This window comes from Stegastes partitus, unplaced genomic scaffold (genome assembly GCF_000690725.1).
Source record: "Stegastes partitus isolate 25-593 unplaced genomic scaffold, Stegastes_partitus-1.0.2 Scaffold585, whole genome shotgun sequence".
Lineage (NCBI taxonomy): Eukaryota > Metazoa > Chordata > Actinopteri > Pomacentridae > Stegastes > Stegastes partitus.
This window is the reverse complement of record NW_007578316.1, coordinates 112,656-133,897: the sequence shown is the minus strand read 5'-3', so window position 1 is coordinate 133,897 and position 21,242 is coordinate 112,656. Positions and strand designations below refer to the sequence as shown.

Here is a 21,242-nt window from a genome sequence, read left to right as displayed (position 1 = left end):
GCTTCCTCCCACAAGGTCCAAAAACATGTTGAGGTTAATTGGTGATTCTAAATTGTCCGTAGGTGTGAATGTGAGTGTGCTTGGTTGTCCTGTGATAGCCTGGCATCCTATCCAGGGTGTCCCCTGCCTTCGCCCTGAGTCAGCTGGGATAGACTCCAGCTCCCCACGACCCTAGTGAGGATTAAGTGGTATGTAGATGATGGACGGATTAAAGGGTAACTGCGTGTTTTGGTAGGTTCAGTATAACACATAATATAACCCTGTCGTAGCTCAGGAGGGAGCTGCACAAAATCTGATGGAGGTCCTCAAGGGGCGTCACTTGAGTCGGCATCAGTTGGGGCAGAAGCAGGGGGTAATTTGATATCCAAATCACATCCTGTCACAACTTGGCTCTCTCTCCTTCATTATCGCAGCACGACACAGTCGCATACATCTCTTGGAATCTGACTTCAGACATTGTGTCGCGCCGAACAAACAAATGTAGAACGTCGACTTCTTTTCTTTGGCTGTGTTAAGCAGCAGCTGTAGCTTCACACAGGAGCAGGACTGATCTGATCTGAGAGCCGCACAGCAGGTGACCCCAATGAATATTTTAACCATCTGACATGTCGTCGTGATCTCACAGAGCGATATTAACCTAAATTGGTTTTCTACAAGCAAACAGCTGAGCCGCTTCTCAGACTCACACTTTGTACGGTGCAGTCACTGAGTCTAGCTCAGGATGAATCCGGCACCGTCAGAGTTGTTGATAAATTTTTATTTTCCGCAATTATCGTTTCCTCTGGAGAAGCCTTTTAGACGGATGGAGTATATTACAATGGAACATTTTCATTTTCGGTGCCTGAATGCAATAATGTTTGCAGAAGTGGCATCACTGCAAGCTTGAATTGATCTAATCGCTTAAAAAATAAGGCAGGAGACGGCCCACGACGCACAATTTATTATCCTCGGCCTGTGATTTACTGTAAATAGTTTAGCCGAGCCCCAGCAAAGATATGTCTAATTTTATGAAGGCAGTCAGTTTGTCCTAAACCGTAAATTCAATTCAGATGATAATAATAAAAACTGCTCTGCTGCTGCATGTGCTTGGCTTTAGGCTTATATAAGTGGGGAGATTGAGTTGTCGTCCTTTGGTACTTCAGAGTTCTGCAGGTGAAGAAACTTTTTTATTTCTTCAAATTCATCCAAATTAAAAGTATACAGAAAGTATACCAACAAAGTAAAACTAAAATGAGAATGCTGTGGCTTCTCCCCAGTGACATGTGGCTATTTAGACAATTAGACGGAATCTGAGACATTCGAATGGAGTTTAGTTTGTGGTACAAAACAATCTGCAACAAAACTTGTTCCGAATACGAACAGGTTGAGTTTTAACTGAAACTACTTTCTACTGAAGAATTCATCCAGTTTTCTTCTGGACTGTGGCCCATGACTGGAAGAAAGAGTTGTACTGTTTCGATCGCTTTAATTTAAAGATATATATATAATGCAATGTACCATGTAGAGGTCCAATCAGATAGGTGTTCATGTATAACAGCGGGTGAAATGAATCAAGAGGAAGGACACATGCTGGGGAAAGTGGCTGACATGTAAATTAGTAAATATATATAGACCTTCTCCATGTGTACGTGAGGGCTTTTCTGGGCATTTTGGCTTTTTATCCACATACATTTAGATCCCCCCAAAAAAACCAAACAGACCTTTTGGAAGACTACATTAAGGGAAAATAATGGTACAGGCACCTGTGTTTGCTTCCTTATTGGTTCTTATCAGTCACTATGAGTCCTTCCCTGATTCATCGGCCTCTGATCATGTGACTCGCCGACTAAGAAACCAACCCTCTGCTTCTTGTTCCACTGTACTCTATGAGAACGGTCCAGTTGGATACATTTTCATTAGGGGTGTGAATCTCTACCTTAAGAGGCGATCTGATACGATTCTTGATACACGGATTACGATACGACTCACTTCGGATACGTTACGATGCGATTCGATGCGATGCAACTTGAACTATTTGTGTGGTAGAACGCCAAACATGTATTTTTACCACTGGATGACATAACTTGGAATCCTCTCACCGAACTTGAAAAATATGTGTTTTTTTAAATTTTATTTCAGTCAGCACATTTCGTTTTGCTGTCTGTAGATGATATTGACATGGATATAGACTTTAGTATCGAGTGATGTTTATGTTTTTTGACGTGGTCTTCTTCATGTAGTATCTTTGTCTTCACAAGCATGCACGTCTTTTCGTGACGAATCTGCGAACGGAACATCTGGAGCATAAATACAGCATCACCAGTTAAACTGGAGCACCGATGCTGTTGTGTTGTTGTTGCTAACAAACACGTTAAGCGAATGTTACTCTCGTAAGAGACTGGAGCGTCCATATTTAGTAGCAGAGCTCCAATCAACCGATTCATAACTTTACAACCGGACATCAACCGCTTCACCGTAGATATAGATCGACCCAAAGGCCCGCCGATCGATGTGTTCATATCGTTAAAGTTAAAATCGGTTCGTATCGGTGAATCTTTACACCACTTATTTTCATGTGTGTTTGCTTGGAGCTTGTTTCTAAAACGCTCGTCTGGAGGGGGATCATTTTGGTCCAAAACATATCAGTATATGAGGTAGCTATAGTTTAACAGCTAATTCGTGCATGTGTCACTCACTGACCATCACGTAATCCTCTGTCACCCCCAGTCAATGCACCAGAGTTCAGACCTCCACCAAACTTTTAGGGCGAACTCAACGTGGAGTCTTTGAAAGACAGGATTCTGACCAGATTTAATGGATCAGACCAAACAGGACGTTTGCACCAGAGTTCATTTAAGGCAGACTAATTCGATTAAATGTGTCTGGTCTTCGACAGCGGGAGCCTTCCTGGAGGTGAGCTCATCCCCTTCAATGATATTTATTGTTTGAACACTCAGTGATATTTGCTCTGCTGTCTACCATGGTAATATCAGCCATTGCTTTTTTCTCGCACAAAGATTAATAGTGCGGTCCCTGAGCTTGTCTTTTTGAAAGATATTTATGGGCATTTCCATCACCAGGGAAGACCAATGTCCCAGGGCTACCCAAAATGCATCTGCTCTGATTTAACTGTCACTGGTCTGGAGGTGGACCCCTGGCTCGGCCTCCTCTACTCCTCAGATTGGTTTAGACCTTCTCTAATGCAGCGATCCATCAGACGGAGCCGTCTGTCTGCTTTACTTACTGAAGACAGAGTTGTTTCAAGAAGGCAGCGTCTCTCCATCATCAGCGCAGATATGAGAGCGTGTTTGAAATTAATTATGCAGATTGATGATCTTGACTTGTTATAAGTGGCGAATATTTATAGCCAGTGCCCCGAAGTGAAGGTGATGCGAGATTGAAGAGGGAAGGAGGGAGGAGGGAGGAGGAGGAGGAACGCCGTCAAAGCAGGATTACAAAAAGATCACAATCTGAAACTACAGTACACACAACGAGGAGGGACGGACAACACAGTTCTACAGATATTTAAAAATACAAAACAGGAAGTCAGTGGGGAGCGGCGGATCTCCAGCACAACCTTTTTTCCGCGGCCTCGGAAACCAGAAACTGCTCTAGATTCTTTTTAGGCCACCACAGAGACCCGTGGCTGTTCATAGCTCTCCATCCTGTCCCTCCTATTACTGACACAGTTAGTAAAGCCCACAGTGAGAGGCCATCAACCTGTCTTTTATAACACCACATTGTTGTGCGCGTGCTAAAAATACAACCAACCCAGAAAGAAAAGGCCCCGATGAATGACAAGCACGAACCGACTGCAGCGGTGAGATATTGCACGTCGAGAGATGACACTCGCTCATCTTTCGGTGAACTTCAGAGTGGTGAGACACACACACACACACACACACACACACTCTCACACACACACATACATGAGCATATGACTTGTGATGGTTGCCATAGCGATCTCCCTGAGGCACAACGCAATTTTTGGAGTAACTGCTGCGAGCAACAGAAGTGGCTCAGAATTACTGCTTTGATCAAATAGAAACAGTCTTGTGAAGGCCAGGAATTGTTTGAATAGATTTCGAGCGGAATAGATTTTCCACCGCGTGTCAGTTTTCCACACTTCTAACCGCTCGGTGCTCCGAATTGGGCAGCGGAGCGAAGCGGCGTCGTCCCTCTGATGTTTCTGTTATTTTATTTTATTTTATTTGTTGACCCTGTTTGCTCCGGTGCTGCACGCTTGTCCCGATGTACACATATACCGCCGAACAGGATTTTCCTCTGTCCGGCTGGAGCGTGATGACATATGGAAAAACAGGGCTTTGCTTTTGCTTGTTGCAGGATTTTTCTTTTTAGTCTCTCCTGAGCCTCTGCAGTTGGTTTACTGTTTGCTTCAGCCGCTGACCCTGTTCCCTGCTGCATCACGCTGCTGTTTTCAGCACCAGAGCTCTGATAAACCTGACAGACAAAGTTAGTAACCAGCTGAGGGTGAAAATTAAATGTCAGCAAGAGACAGATTAATTATTTTTCTGACACACAGCTTGTCAATCTGTGGGCTTTTTTTCTTCAAATCAAATCTAAAAGAAGACAAATCAGCTCACATAATGTTTGCTAAATGTGGTGAAGTAGACTCCAGCTGGAACTACAATAACACGCCGACGGTATACGTCTGTGAGCTCGTCTATAAGCTCACTGGAGGTTGAGAAAATCTTAATGCAGCTGAAACATGGACCCCTCCAACAACTGACCTCAGTAACAAATGTGAGAACCACCCAACAAATCGGTTAAGGCTGGTGTCAGCATCAAAGTAAAGGTCGGAGTGAGTAATGGTTCCACCCACCAGCTTGTTCGCAGCCTCTGACTTCATGCTACGAAGGAGGATTTCTCAGTATGGGAGAACACATAAAGCCTCAGCTGTTTGGTGTTGAGCAACAACAAGTGCTTTAACAGACACGTACCTGTTCCGAGGTACAGGACGCTGTAGTGCTCGTCGTTGACGGCCATGACGATGTCGGCCACCGTGTGCGTGATCTGATCGTCCGTGGGGAGGTCGAGCGGAGCCACGCCGACGGGCCGGATCACGTCTTCAATTTCTGGATGGTATCTGATCACCCCCAAGTTTTTGATGTTGTTCTGACCTTCCGCCGTCGCCGGGTTTTTGCGGACGCACTGCGGGGAAAGAGTGATGTAATCGATTCAGAGCAGGCCGGGCGATTGAATAAACAAAACGCCCTTGGACAAAGGGCTCAAAATTGCTTCTCTTTTATTAACTGGGGCCTTTCAAAAATAGCACTTCAATCTTTTCGCCTCTGAAATATGGGCTGACTCATGGATTCGTGCACGTTTTTGTAGCACTGTGACTGAATAGAAAAGACAAAAGAAAATAAAAAATCTTGCTGGTTTATCTTACCATCCCAGGGCGACTGCCCATGAATGGACTGCTGTAGCCTTTCAGTTTAGACGTGGAGAAGGCCTGGTCAATATCTTCGATGGAGTAGGCACAGACCACCGTTCTGCCCCTGAGCAAAGGAAAAGAGCAATTACATCCGCAATAAAAGCAAAGGCAAATGGTTGTAAGGGACGAGCATCAGTAAGAAGATTCTCATCATTGCCAGTAGATAATCTGTGGATATCTACATGTGAGGCTCATGTGTTACCAACAAAACAAAATACTGTAACCATAGGACAAATTCACGTATACCTTTGGTCTTCTCTCCTTTTGAAAATAGTTTAACTTATATTTTTCAGGTTCACAATTGCAACTCTTTTGCTTTAACTTTCACTAAAAGTGAGTTTCGCTCACTGCCGTGAATCTACACTCATAGTCAGGACAGAAGTCTTGTGTATATTCAGCGCCCGCCATAATTATTGGTTAAGATGTGTTCTTTAGCTTCTAGTAAATTCAGTTTTTTTCTAAATAATATAGGACCACAATGAAAAAAAGAGGAACATTCAACCTTTAATTCAAGTGCATTTATTCAGTGTGAAAAAAATCCCACATTAAAAAATAAATCTTTTGCATCAAATCATGTGAGCCACAATTATGAGCACCCTTAACGTTAATTCTTTGTACAACCCCCCTTTTGCCAACAGTTCATTTGAGTTGAGTTGAAGGTTGCATTTTTCTACAATGTTCAGTGTGAAAGTATGCTTCTGCAACAAAAATTGAGTTTATTTTAAGGCTTTTAACACATCTTAACCAGGGATGCCAATAACTATGGAGGGCGCTGTATCTAATACTTTTTTTTTTAATGCTCTATTGCTCGTTCTGTTTGTTTGTATGTTATTGTAGAGGTTTGTCTGAATAACATTACAGGGGCGCTGCGTCTTCATACTCCCGGCCATGTTCTTACATGCTGCCGTACAACATGCAATCTTCACAAAAACGATCTTGAAACTATCCCAGCACCATCACAAGACAACGTATCTGATCATCAAAAACGTTATAATGACTCCAGCATAGTCCGATTGTGGTAGATACACCGTTAGACGGCGCAATAAACAATCGATAGTGGTGTTTTCCATGCCGAGGTGCCATATTGTTTTGGTGTTAGCTGCTCTTGTGAGATTTCATATAGGCTACATCCAAGCTCAGCTGACCTACACAGCGAGATTTCTCAAGACTGAATGACCTTTCACCCACATGTATGATAAGGTCCATGACATTGTGTTATACTCAGGTTGGTGTACATGATAGGGTCTTGCTCCCTGGTTAAAGTACATGTATGCGTATCATGGTGTACAAGCATGTAAGAACCTTCCAAGTACTAGTCATTAGAAGTTGTGCCAGTACTAGTATTTGTCATGTTTTCATTTACAGAGTACAGTCATATTACAGTTCTAACCAAACAACAGTTGCTCAACAGTTGATAATGTCTTGATTTCTGAAGTTTCATGAGCTAAAATGTCTCTCTCAGATCGCCTCAGAATGTCTCATTTAAGCTTCAGTTTTTTAAAGGCTTCGCACCGTCCATCCCCCCCCTCGGTGATTTCGTTCCCTCGACACAGTGTGCTCCCTCATACACTTTTTTATTTCCTCCTGTTATTGTGTGTATGCTTTAATGCCGGACTGCAGATGAAATTAACTTTAGGCAAACTCGTGGTGAAAAATGCACTTTCTCAGAGCAGAGGTCTGTTAAACTTAGTCCTGACTGCATTCCAATGAATCTCTCTTTTGTTTGCACGAAATGAGGCCACATGACTTCACAACTCTCAATTACATATGACAAATATATATAAATATAAAAGAAAACAGCCCCAAAATCAAACTCCTATGAGGCTGACCTGTAAACCACAGCTCATATAGGACAAAAAGAAACATGCGCGTATTTCAGTTTGCAAACTTGACTTGTATTTTGAAATTTAAATTGAGCCGATAATACATTTAATATTAGATTTCTTTCCCCCTCCTTTGCAGATAATCACAAAACGTTCTGTTCTTGTATTATCATGTGTGTGACAGCTCATATCGCCGGAGCGTGATTTGCATGCTCGGTGAAAATCATCCGACGAGATTGTGAATCCAACAGAAAACCCGCCGTTACAGATAAATAGAAATAGAAACCGACACTGACAAAGGCAACCGTGTGGTATGTGCTGTGTACTGCTGTGTGGGTGGACAAGTGTCAGTTATTCTTAAGTTTTGTGTTGGCTGTTTGTTGTGTTATCAGTTTGTCTCTTTGTGTTATTTGAATGTTCTGTTTTCCCTGATCCTCGGCGCACTCTTATGCATCTCTGAAAACAAGTAAATACTGAGTTTATTGAAGTCAAAGCGGGTCGTTGGATAATCCGTTTCCCGCACGGCGCAGATCCCTGTAAAAGCTTCCGTTTTTAATGCGAGCTGTGAGGGGTTCGAGTCGTCGTTCAGGCCTCACCATGCGTTAGAGAAGAGGCCGTACAGGACCCCGGCCCTCTTGTCCTGAGCGGTCAGCACCACTGCCTGCTTCATGTTGTTGTACTGCTGCTGGGTGTTTCCTGCGCCGCACATCACCCGCGCCTTCATGAAGGTGGTCCAGGAGTCCGCCAGCAGGGCTCTGATGCCCCCTTCGTCCACCTGGAGGTGACACACAAGGAAGTCATAACAGGGGGAAGCTCAGGCTGCCAAACTGATTAGAATTTAGCTCTGCCAAGATGCGACGCCGTCCCCTGACCCAGAGCACCAAGACTCCCTTTCCTCTCTCTTTGCTGTTTTGGAAAAAGACTTTCAGAGCTTTCAGTTTACCGATTGGTTCGAGGTAACTTAATTTAGCACAAAGACTGTAGGCAGGTGGAAACAGTTTTATTAAAGATGCCCTCAACGACTCCAAATCTGTTTTAAATGCACGCTGTGTGTTTAGCAAAGTAGGACACCAGACATAGTGTGTGTGAGAGAATACTCTGCAAGGGAGGTACTCATTGGAAAACAAAGCAAGTCTGGCACTGCTATAGGTCCAAGATACTCCAAAGCTGTCGTATTTACAAGTCATCATGTGTTATACATGTGTGGAAATGGATCAACAAGCTTTCGAAACAAGCTACCGCCTCATCCAGGAAACGATAATCTCATCACCCCTCGTCGTCACGTGCCGGCTTTACACACTTTCCCAACTCTTAACAAAAGCCATTTTATTCTTGGTTGCGCTCGTGATTAAGTACAACAAGATAAAACGATGTATATCTTTCGCCTCTTGACTGATGATAGCAATTTCCCTGCTTCTGTTTTCTGATGTAAACTATAACTAAACATGCCCTGGATCTCTCCCTCTCTCTCTCTCTCTCTCTGTCTCTCTCTCCCTATATCGAACAAACAGAGATGTAAAAGATATTGATCGTCTCATCTACCTCCTGGTAAGAGAGCAAAGATGTATAAACCCAAAAAAAAAGCTTCATTAGCGAATACCACAAATGATGCCTGAGATGGATGAGCCGTCACTTCACGTGAAACTTTTCTGATCCAACCGTTCATCATTTCATTTGAGTCTCTTTAGTTTGGAGATTCACTTCAGGATGATTTTAGAGGGCAGGTCATGAATCACGCGCAGGAGCAGGTGTTTTGCCTTTGACAGCTAATTAGGAAACACCTGCTTTGACAAGGCTGATTGGAAGGATTTATGAAGAGCAACACTCTCACGGGTTTGCTCCTGAAGCACTGAAGCAGCTCTTGTCAATCCTACAATTTTGTACTCAGCCCAAAAGACCATAGTAGGAAGGAAATGTATAGAAAATGTAATGTGGAAAGAGAGAATACGAAGGCAGTAGGAGGTCTTGTGTTATTCACATCCAATTCTTCAGCAACAGTTTCTCTACAAAAATCTATTCGCATGAGACGGTCTGAGAAAAAGCAAAGCCGTCTCTGAACTCCGACATGTGCGATGTGATGAAAGCTGGATAAAGTAGAAACAGGCTGGGAGCCACCACTTCAAACGAATGCAAACAGTTGAACTCAACCATGTATGAATGCTGATTAACCACAACATTAAAACCACCGATACTGTGAATGACTGATCTTTTCATGACAGTGCAGTGTTCTGTTGGGGAACCCTGCCATTCAAGTTGATGGGGTTGCTTTGACATGAATCACCCACCAAAATACTGGGGCAGAATAAGCACCTCCCCCATGGAAACAGGGCCTTCCTAGCAAGACGGTGCTTGAGGAACACAACCAAGAGCCCCAAGAGTTCTAAACTACCCAGATTTCAATCTAATTGAGTATCTGTGGAATCTGGATCATAACCCTGCAACCCACAGAACCTTAAAGGTCCAACGTTCTGGTGCCATACGCCACAGGACGCCCCTACAGGTTCATACTCTGATAGGTTCCACCTGTTTTGGCAATTTTAAGCGGGTGGTTTTGATGTTGTTGGGGCTACGAGTTGGCTAGGTGGTTAGCATCGTTGCCTCACAGCTAGAAGATCCCCAGTTTGGACACCCGGGATCTTTTTGTGTAGAGTTCTCCCCGGGTTCTCCGGCTTCCTTCCACATCCAGAAACATGCTGAGGTTAATTGGTGATTCTAAATTGTCCGTAGGTGTGAATGTGAGTGTGCTTGGTTGTCTGTCTCTAAGTGTAGCCCTGTGATAGACTGGTTACCTGTCCAGGTGAACCTGCCTTCACTATGAGTCAGCTGAGATAGACTCCAGCCTCCCATGACCCTAGTGAGGATTTAGTGGTGTATAGATGATGGCTGGATGGGATGGTTCTTATGTTCTATGGTACATAGAAGCATATGGTTCTATATAGAGCCCTAATGAAAGGTGGATATAATCCCTTCTCTACAGAAAGCACATAGACTGCTATAGACTAAATTAAATGAGAAATCTGAAAAAAGTCAGCGGGGATAGACTCCAGCCCCCCACGACCCCGGTGAGGATTAAGCGGTGTATAGATAATGGTTTTGATGTTGTGGCTGATGGGTAGTTGTGGGATGTTACCGTGCAGATTCGGCCAATGCGGGCCCGGTACGGCTCCTCGTCCACTCTGGCCGACTTGTTGAACTCACTGAAGAAGAAGTAGATCTCCTCTTTGAACTTCTCTGCAGACGGGATAATGGCCGCACCAGCAAACTGCGGATCTGGCGACGACATTCAAACGCATCCATTGAAATATTATCATCTTATTTAGAGATTTACTTCACAGAAGCTTCTTGGATCGGCACGTGCAGCCTCATGTCGTGATTTTAACTCATTTAATAATCTGACATTACAAAGGACATTTCGAGACTCAACGGGCGCTTACATGACTGATCACTGCGGATGTGTTTCTGACAGTGACAGTGAATACGCCTACGTGTCCTCTCCCATGGGAATCATAGTAGATGATTTACAGAGAGTACCACCCACATCTCCATATGCATTAGTCTAAACCTGTACGGTCTCTGCGTGACTCCCCTCCTCCTACTCACTCAGCAGCCAAACGTTCTCGGTCTTCAGGAGTTTCTGGGGGCCAAACGTTCGCCGGATCGAGCCGGCGGAGCCTCCCACCGACGACATAGCAGAGTACAGGCTCCCATCTGAGACGGCGAGAAAGAAAAGACGGACAAGAGAGGAGAGGGTGAGCAGCGGGTACAACCAAAAAAAGAAAAAGAAAGAGAAGGCACACAGTGAGCTTGATGGATTGGTACAAGGCTGAGCGAGAGAGGAAGGGAGATTGGAGCGACACCAGAAGGGAAATGACTGAGGCTAGAGGAGAGGAGGACACAGAAAGGAGAACATTAAATACAGAGCAGGAGAAGTGGGGGGAGAAAAAAAGAGGAGGCCCAGGCGGACAAAGACAGAATAACAAAACGTGGAGGAGAGCAAGAGCAAAGAAGACATCAAGGAAGAATAGCTCGGCGCACCGGCGAGCAGCCACCAATCACCATATCCTCAGAACCTCACTAAGAGCTCTGTCTTCATAGCAATGCAGAGGGGGAAGCATTTGAAATCGTGGCAGTAACATCTTAATTGGGACTGATCGTTATTTGAATGCCGCTCGGCTCAGGCGGAGGGCCGGCTCGTTGCCTCCGCGATCGATCCCCATCCAGAGGAGCGTCCTGCAGCGCGAGCTAACCCCTCACTGATCCCAGCGCCTCCTCAGACAATCCATCCACATTAACGCCCGCCGTATATAACAAACAGACAACCTGCGCGCCCCCTCGTCAAGCGCGATGACTACTGAAAGGTTGGTTTAATTAGAAACATCTCCATTTAGTTAATGAGACGCGCTGCTTGATAATCACACGATTAGAAGTTTGGTTCCCGGCGGAGTCGAGCGAGGCGTTAATGGCCCCGTGTTGCAACCTCGTGAAACCGGCGACTTATGACGCCAACGTCTGGATTTTATTCGGTAGAACTGGATGTGCCAAACATACTGTTTAATTAACGTGTGTTTTGAAGGTATGCGCCAAGCCGTCATGACTGCTTTGAATGAAGATAGTTAAGATAATTGGAGGAAAACGATAAATATCTTGTTGACAGACGAAGCTGGAGCATACCAGACAGTCGGTGGTGTTTGGATGTTGAGACGAGGCCAGATATTGAGTTTTCTCAGATATATCTCTGCACTAGGGAGAAACAGAAGTAAACAAAACCAGTGGAACATATACATAGATGTATGATCCCGTTTTTACTCTTTCATATATACTGCCTTTACTTTCAACCCTTATCTTGATGATTATGAAGCGAGACATGCACGCTGTTTTTTCTTTCTTTTTTTCAGAACAGTCTAGACCAGGAGTTCTCAACTGGTCTCACCCTGGGACCCACATGTTCCCATGGTCATTAAGTCACGACCCTTTTGTTTTTTTTAGAATTCAGTATTCAATATATTTTCCTGTGCAACGTGCATTTCAGAGCATATAAGCATGCACAGTAACTGGACCATGACAACTGCATGAACAAAACTGAATAAAATAAAAACGGGCACAAAACAACATGTTTTCACTCCATTTTGAGCAGATTAATAAGAAACTAAGGAGGACCATGACAACCGCATGTACAAATGTGAATAAAATAAATATCAAACTACTCGAAAATAAAGTTTTGGTCTAATCAGGTCATTTGTTGAAGCTTGTTATTCGAACAGGGGTGATATCCTGATTCCAGCACAGCGAACAAATAGTCGGCTATTAGGCTATTCGGGTCCAGCCCTAGTATGAAAATCAACATTTTAAATGCTCCGGGTCATATTTTTGCCATCTTGCATCTCAACATCAACACAAACTTAAAACGAACGTCAAACAAACTGTGGTTACCGTGCCTGTCAAAATAAAACATTTTTCAAAATAAAAAATAAGTCCAACCTGAGACGCACATGATATATTATTTAATTTTGACCAGCTGTCCGCAACCCACCCAGAACAGGTCCGTGACCCACTTTTGGGTCGCGACCCACCAGTTGAGAACCCCTGGTCTAGACTATTCAGATCTTTCATCATTTGATATTTTTTTAAACTAGCCTTTATGTCAAGGGAGGAAAATATTTTTGTAATAAAAAGGTGTGTTTTTACTTTGATCTCACCATAAAATGCTACCAGTAGATTTATATTTTATTAATTCTGTATCACAAGCGACCTGCACGAGCTTTTTCACCACAACTTTGAAAAGCCAATCCATTATTTTGTTTGTTTTTCACACAAAGTGGTTGTAATGTCAGCCCTATCTAGGAGAGAATACAGAAATGTCAGAACCAGACAACTGTTGGGGCGCAAACAGAAGCAACTGGTATCATCGGAAAGGGCAAGTTGTGTTTCTGTTTGATGTGCGGCGGTGGGCCAGCGTTAGGAAACAACAGGAGCTTCGTGACTTATTAATAAGGAGCAGGAGAAAGGTGAAGATGGGAGAAGAAATTAGTAAAGATGTTTTCAGAAGTATGATCTCTACTTCTGCATGCACATGTAGGCGACGTACCAAACGTAATTACAACTTCTGTTGTTTCCTCTTATATGATAATAACATATCATTTGATTGCATGAGTTCATGAGTAATTCAAACAACAGCAGTAGATGTGGAGATGAAAGCAGAGCTGCTGCACGTGATTAAAATATGATTAAATTTGACGTAAATGCAAGGCTAGTTTTTATTACTGACGCTTTGACACACTGACTAACAACTAACAGTGTTGGAAAGGTCTTGTCAGGTGGTTATATTTGATATGTTCTACACTTTGCTGCAATAAACAACTAAAGCGAGAAGACGGGATGGTCAGGCAGTTGTGTGAATTTGTCTTGCTCTGTACCAGATCATATATGTCACACCATGAGGGGGTCACACCAATCTGTGTGCCAAAGAGCCACCATCTGCCAGAGTGCATTCACATGGAGATGAAAAAAAATCATGGAAATGTTGTGCAAAATAGCCGCACAACCAGACTCATGAGTATTCAACCAGCCATTTTAACAGATTCCTGGATACTTAAGAGAAGAAATTGGGATGTTAGGGCCATGTAGTGGTCACTTTATGGGATAAATAAAACGTTCAGAACCCTCAGACCCCAGTGGAGGACATTAGTCATTATCCTTGTGGTCCAGTGTTGGTTCTTTTGTTGTTCTTCCTGTGAGGTTTTCAGTTGGACGACAGGGTTCTCACCAGCATCATAACAGTAACAGTCCGTTAATTTCCCAGGCCTGGGATAAATAAAGTATTTTTCTATTCTTTCTATTCTATTCTCTTACGCTGCTGCCTGAAAAAATTCTGCTGCAAATTGGGTCGTTAAGCTGTTTTCGAGGGTACGTATCGGGAAAATATTTAAAAACAAGCACTGATGGAGTTTCACGACCGTCGTCTACGCTGCTATCCACTAGCGTATTCATCGCTAACCATTAGCAGCATTGCACTAATCTAAACGGCAGGAAGTACAAGCATGCATTAGCACCTCGGTGCTGGCCTGAGAGAGAAACAGGTGAACTCTGGCTATGTTAAGATGATGAAAGCCTGTTTTTGTTCTATTTTTAATATGGGGGATAAAATTCAGCTCAGATTTAAAAACCAGGTTATTTACACAATGTCCTGGTTTAAGATCTTGTAGTTTTAATAAACGTTTCTCTCTCTGGCTTCAGGACCTACAACTAAAACCTCAGTTTGTCCTGGCTGAGCTGTAGGCGGTTCGCTGCCATCCATGACTTGATGATGTATGTATGTGTGTGACTTGGTGTATCGTCTTCCATTCATTACTGCGTCTATGGATAGAAGGCGTCGTGTCATCTACGGATTGTAAAACTCTCTGGAACAAATTGTGTCTTTACAATAGCTATAAACTTGGTTGTTGGTTGGTTGTTCAAGTTGTGTAGTGAACTGCATTACTCATTCAATTAAGCCTCCTTGTCCTGAACTCAAACTACAATAATGGATTTGTCCCTAAAATTATTTCTCTACTTTTAATTCTTTGAAAATGATCATGATTCACAAACTCAACATTTACTTTAAACACAAGAACAACTGTCCCGTTAGCGTGTTTTTCACAGCAGATGTTGACCAATTAGCTCGGAGCGTTATCCTCAGTACGAGTAGACGTACGAGATCTTGTTCAACACGGAGTCCGTATGCTCCAGCAAAGTGCTACATGACTTTTTAAAATCTGCTGATGCATCTAACTTGTAGAGGATTGACTCTTTAAAACATTGCGAGGTGCTTGAGATAAAAGCATTTACTCATTTGCATGATGTGAATAGAGGGCGATAATGAGAGAAAGATCGCTCCGGGGAGCCGAGTGTCGCTCGGCTGCTTCTGACACAAAGGAAAGGAAAATATAAAGCGCTCAAGGTGGCTTTGTTCCAAAATAACTTATGTGACAAAGTGACAGCCTTTGAAAAAAAAATAAAAAATGCTTCTGAAATAATGACACTCTTGCCAAATTTGACTAAATGAGACTTCAATCCAAAAAAAAAAATTAAAAATCATACCTAATTACCCCGCAGTTACCTCCATTTATTACTTTCTTAAATAATGATTATTTTCTCGGCGTCACTGTTGGGGATCGGTCATAACATCATTTATGATTCCAAAATCACACAAAGGTAAAAACCGACCACATCAGAGACGTCTGTCGCTTTAATCACAGGCTTCTCTCCAGCTCAGCGTTGGTCACTTTTGATTTAAACCTTTCAAAATCGCTCCAGTTTTGTCCTTTTTCTGAGTAAAGTAAAACAAAACAATCCATCTGAGAGTTTTCTGCAGGGCGTTTGTCCGTCGGCGCCTTTCACAACCGGTCCACATCACAAACGTTATTCACGAGACGGTTTTCTTAGCGTTAAGATAACTGTTGGAAACATCACGGCCTGTGTCATCACTGCAACACTCAGGCAACCTTTTGCCATAATTGGAGGAACACTCGCTAAAGGTTACGCAACAGCTGCGGTCCTGATTAAAAGAAACCGATGGATGAGAAACGGGGAAAACAAACGGCGGAGCCTTCTGCCAAAATCCAACTATTTATTTTTTTCCAAGCGATCCATCAAATGCAACTCGTTTGAGGCCGAAGCCAGCGTCTATAAACACGTCTCGGCAAACCGCTGTAGCCGTTTTCTCGGGGGAAGTCTCGCTGCATTGCTTGAACAGCGTGTCTGTCTTTGCTTTTGTTTGGCACCTGCAAACCGCTGGGCTTCTTCTTTTTTTCTTTTTACCAAGTCGACAGCACTGTATCACGATTCTAATGGCTTCTGAGGAGATTTGATTTTCTCTTGCTGTCGAGGCTGAGTGAAAATCCTGTCGGTTCTGAACTTAAGAGAACATCTTCCTGCTTCATATCATCCAATAATAATAAAAAAAGAAGAAGAGCTTTGAACTACCACTCCTTCACTTTGACTCACATGGGAGCCAATTAGCTCGACTAAGTGCACCTGCAGCTCAGGTTCATCAGCCTCGCTGACAACAGTGAAAGTCCTCTTTGTTCAGGATGTTACAGGTTTTGTTCTTTTCCCTGCTCAGCTGAAAGTACACTTCCAGAGGAGACGTGTAATTTCCCCTCCAGCGTCCCTCTTGAGCTCTTTCTTTACCTGCGGGCAAGGTGATGGACTTCTGGGAGGGGTAGGGTGGTGAGATGTCGGAGGCCGAGGCGATCTGCCCAGCGCCCTGGACGTCGGTCATCACCGTGTCGTTTACCTGCAGAGGAAAAAGTAGAAAGCACCTTAAACACCTTCATCCCAGGCCTGTGTCTGTGTATTATACTCTCTGTTATGTTTCTGTCAGAGCGCGGTTTCAGTTTATCTGCGGGGGAGCGAATTCATTACCGAAACGTCCTCTGCGGCAACAAATAACTCCCGGCTTTCATCTAACCGACGGCAGAAATAAATGAGCAAATAAATAAATGCTAATTGTAATTGATCTTGGGATTGTTCAGACTGGAGTTGAAGCAGAAAAAGTGGAACACACACGTATACTTTAAGGATTTGGTCTTACCAGCATCCAGCACCTGGGGCTGCCGGCGTTCGTCCCGCATACGATGAACGTGTCGTTTACTTTCTGAATGACGGTGATGAAATTATCACACTCCAGCTGTCGGAGAAAATGGAACGTGAGTGAGACAAAAAAAAAAAAAGAGGGACAAAAGCAGAAAATGAGGCGAAAGGGAGAAAAACACACAGATTGGTCGAGGGATTAAAGATTAAAAGAGAGGAAGAACAGAGGAGGGTATGCGAAAACTGATTAGAGAGAAAGAACGACCAAGGGACTGCAACAACACAGAAAAAACACCACAGAAGAAGAAGAAGAGAGGGAAGGTGGGACAGAGAAACAAAGCGAGAGCGCCACACAAAACAGATTACAAGAGGAAAGGAAAGAGAGATTAAAGGGGAGAAACTGGAAGCCGTCCACGCTCGGAACAGTTTTTTGGCAGACGGCACACGGGAGGCTTAGACCTGCAGTACGGCACCGCAATACTCCACACATGCATCACTTATTCATTAAGTACAAAAGAAATGTTACAGGATGGAGGATGGACATGATTCAGTTCTGGTTTTTAGGTTGTAGAATCAAGTTTGTTATCACGACAAAAAAAAAAAGTGCTTTTTATAAGACAACAATCAAATCCCAAATCCAGATAGGTCTCCGGAGACGCTGTGGAGGTGCATAACTAAATTCAAAAACCTCGGCCAGAGCTTGTGTAAGTGTGTGTAGGTGGGTGTGTAGGTGGTTGGATAGGCGGGTGTGTGGGCTGGTTTTTTTTTTTATTTCTTTTCCTTAACTGCAAGTTTTCCCTTCTTGCGAGGAAGCGGTTTTATGTCGCCCGAGCTAAAATGCAAAAGTTATAGCGGGTGAGTTTTAAGTGGCTGGGGTGAGGGTTGCTGCTGTAACGCTATCTGGCAGAATAACATAAAAAAAAAATGTTTGCACCAGTCAAACCAAAGCCCTCTTCAGTAGTTTCATTTCTGACCGGGCAGAAGTTGGCTTTAAGTGTTTTGGACGCTACAGTTATTCGAGAATCTCGGCCAAAGAACTCATGAAAATACCAGCAGAGCGTTCAGAAATATAGAAATCTCTTCCCTGTTTAGTGATGCTGTGCCACACAGTTTACTTCCAACGCCGAGGCTGGAGGGAGGATGGCCATTATGAAGCTACCGGAGTTTATTTTGTGTCACAGACCTGTAGTGACCTCTCCTCGTCGCTGATTAAACCCTTAAACTGGCATATTTTGTCTGTTTTTTTTCCCATAACTATAATCCCTTCCTGTCTTGAAATAGCTTGTATGTAACTCTACACCTGTGTGCACATCCTCCCTCTGTTTCCTCCTGCAGCTGGAGCACACCAGCTCACCCTGCTTGCTGTAAACCTACTCTTCTACTATTCAGTGATATATGTTTGAAGTGAGACTGCACAGTGACTCGGGGGGTTAGCGCCGTCGCCTCACAGCCAGTAGACCTCTGGTTAGTTCATCACCCACCAAAATACTGGTGCAGAATAAGCACATCCCCCATGGAAATAGCACTTACTGACCAAGACAGTGCTCGAGGAACACAACCAAGAGTCCCAGGAGCTCTAAACTACCCAGATTTCAATCTAATTGAGTATCTGTGGAATCTGGATCATAACCCTGCAACCCACAGAACCCTAAAGGTCCAACGTTCTGGTGCCAGACGCCACAGGACACACCAACAGGTTCACACCCTGATTGGTTCCACCTGTTTTGGCAATTTTAAGCAGGTGGTTTTGATGTTGTTGGAGCTGCAAGGTGGCTTGGTGGTTAGCATCGTTGCTAAGGATCTTTCTGCGTGGAGTCTCCATGTTCTCCCCGTGCAGCGTGGGTTCTCTTCGGGTTCTCCGGCTTCCTCCCACACGGTCCAAAAACATGTTGAGGTTAATTGGTGATTCTAAATTGTCCGTAGGTGTGAATGTGAGTGTGCTTGGTTGTCTGTCTCTAAGTGTAGCCCTGTGAAAGTCAGCTGGGATAGACTCCAGCCTCCCATGACCCTAGTGAGGATTAAGCGGTGTATAGATGATTGATGGATGGATGGATGTTCTAGCTGGAGATTGGTGATTGTGTGATTCATGTTGTCAAATCATTGGTTCACTTAATTTTTTTTTATGCTAAAAACCATCAATACTGCAGTAAAAATGCAGCACACAAGTGGAAATGTGGCGTACACAAGGTTTTTGGATTTAGTGATGTATTTCCAGTGTCTCCAGAGAACTATCTGGATTTGTGATTTGATCATTTTCTTTAAAAAATGTGATGAGTTTTTTTAATTTATTTTTTTTTAAACGAACAAACTTGATTGAACGTGTGCGATGCAGAAATGCTTAAATTCAATCCATAAAACTCTCATTAGCTTCAGATACATTTTGGATTGCATTTTTGGCAGGGAATAATGACTATGGATTTTGTCCTCCCCGATCTATCAGGCAGCTCCATCGGTGCTGCAGTGGGAACGCTCAGACTGCTTGTTTCGCTCGTGAGATGTCCTCAAGCGTATAAAGAACACCGTATGGGCATGTTTTATTGACACTTTTTAACACGAACACAGTCTATTCCAGATCTTAAGACCGTGTTTTAAGTGTTCTAACCTTAATCTATAAACTAGCTGCCGTGCAAACCAACATTTATTGGAGACTTGGGACCGACACAGTGTTAAAATGGTGCCAATCTAAGCACGAGGCCCCTGTAATCTAACTTAAACACTGACTTCTCCTGAGTAATCATGGCTTCTCTCAGAATTGAAAGCTCTTCTGGAGACACAGGACATGTTAGACACCTGTCCGAAGGTTGAGTGAAACTGCTGTGGATTCGTAAAAATCATTCACAAAATTGCTCAGATCCCAAACTGGGCGAGAGCTGGATGGGTTAAAGTAAGATTCACTCCATACGAACTGTCTTTTACCGCTTGTGCTTACTGCCTGTGCTCGAGAGGGAGACTGACGGCGAATTGGAAAAACATTCTGGGCTTGTAGTGGCAGTCAGACATCCAATCTGTCTGTTCAATTAGCGACGCCACTTACTGTTCACCTCCCATCTCCATCTCCCCTCGGAGGTAATGTTTTCCACACACTCTGTGGCTGAACGTTTCTGAAAGACGTCGCCTCTTGTCCTTCGTTCCCCTTCACCGGGCTGTTTGGTTTCACTGCATCACTCAGGACTTTCTCATTTTCCACCATCTGTCACTGCCAGACTCTCTGGAAGCTTGAACTCTGGCTGTGCAGGAAAGACGCTGCACCTCTTTGCCTTCCTCTTTAGATGCAGACACACAGTGAAGATATGGGTGGCAACGCAGAAATGGTGGAATTCAAGGCCAATCCATAAAATCCTCATTAGCTTCGGATACATTTTGGATTGCGTTTTTGGCAGAGAGTAATGACTATGGATTTTGTCCCCCATCTATCTTCCTGTGAAAGCTCGTTATGAAGGGATCATTTATTTTCCAGAATGAACAAGAAGAATGAGTCCAACCTGTTCAAACATCATAAAGGTGCCTGCTACTGCTAAAAGGTTCCTCTCTGGTCAATGATTCAACCCCTAAAAACTCATCTTTGTGTTGCATATTTGGACTTTTTGTCCATGAAAAGCATCCCTTCCTGCCTTGAAGTGGCCGTGACGTCGCTCTACAGCATCGAGCCGATCCATAAAGTTGCTGCTGCTGCTCAGGCTCGCTGGCTAATCTATGACTCTGCTCAATCATTGTAAAACCACTCAGCGCTACACAAAGGCGAGTTGTACATTACAGTCATTCATCAATACGCTTTTGAACCAGAATCGATTCTTGAAAATGAATAATTATGCAAAGAAAAGGTGTAAAAACCCCAGAAGTCTGAGTTTTTAAATTCAGACGTCCTCCAACATAAAAAAAAACAGCATCTGGACGGGTTAAACTTTAACAGTAGGACTGCATTCTAAGACATCGGCCCATTCATTCCAGTGAAAGCTGCTCACTGGGTGCACTGGCTGATCAAATGTTGGATTTCATGACTCATAATGTAATTTTCTTTTACATTACACGACACTATATAACCTCCCCTAACAATAAATCAGTGGTTCTCAAACTTGTTGAGCCACGACCCCCAAGACAACATACGTTTGTGTTCAAACAATTTGAATTTTTAATATATCATGAGTAATAACTTTATTGTTCATGCGATAAAAATTAATGTGTTAATTCCACAGATTAATCTCTTTACATTAACATGCTAATTATCTTTTGAATTAATTAATGAATTTAATTTATTTCCAACAAATGAAAGAGGAAAAAATTTACTCGATAAATATTATTAGCAAAAAATCTAGTTATATTATATTAAGGCTCGTTTTTTTCAGCTTTTATTTTTAAAAATAAAGTTTCAAGAAAGTTTGGTTTTTATTTTAGCTTAAAATGGAGTAAAATAA

The 21,242-nt window shown here is 43.2% G+C and overlaps 1 protein-coding gene across 1 annotated transcript in view; it reads right to left on the bottom strand.

The window, feature by feature from the left end:
- LOC103362574 (semaphorin-7A) overlaps positions 1-21,242 on the bottom strand; it is a 47,432-nt gene that overhangs the window by 13,845 nt on the left and 12,345 nt on the right. Inside the window, exons 4-10 of the mRNA XM_008288959.1 lie at positions 16,832-16,927; positions 16,429-16,534; positions 10,861-10,968; positions 10,391-10,530; positions 7,857-8,035; positions 5,393-5,501; positions 4,941-5,151 (exon numbers count right to left, since the gene is read on the bottom strand). Coding sequence (XP_008287181.1) covers positions 4,941-5,151; positions 5,393-5,501; positions 7,857-8,035; positions 10,391-10,530; positions 10,861-10,968; positions 16,429-16,534; positions 16,832-16,927 — 949 coding nt within the window. The remainder of the gene's footprint in view (positions 1-4,940; positions 5,152-5,392; positions 5,502-7,856; positions 8,036-10,390; positions 10,531-10,860; positions 10,969-16,428; positions 16,535-16,831; positions 16,928-21,242) is intronic.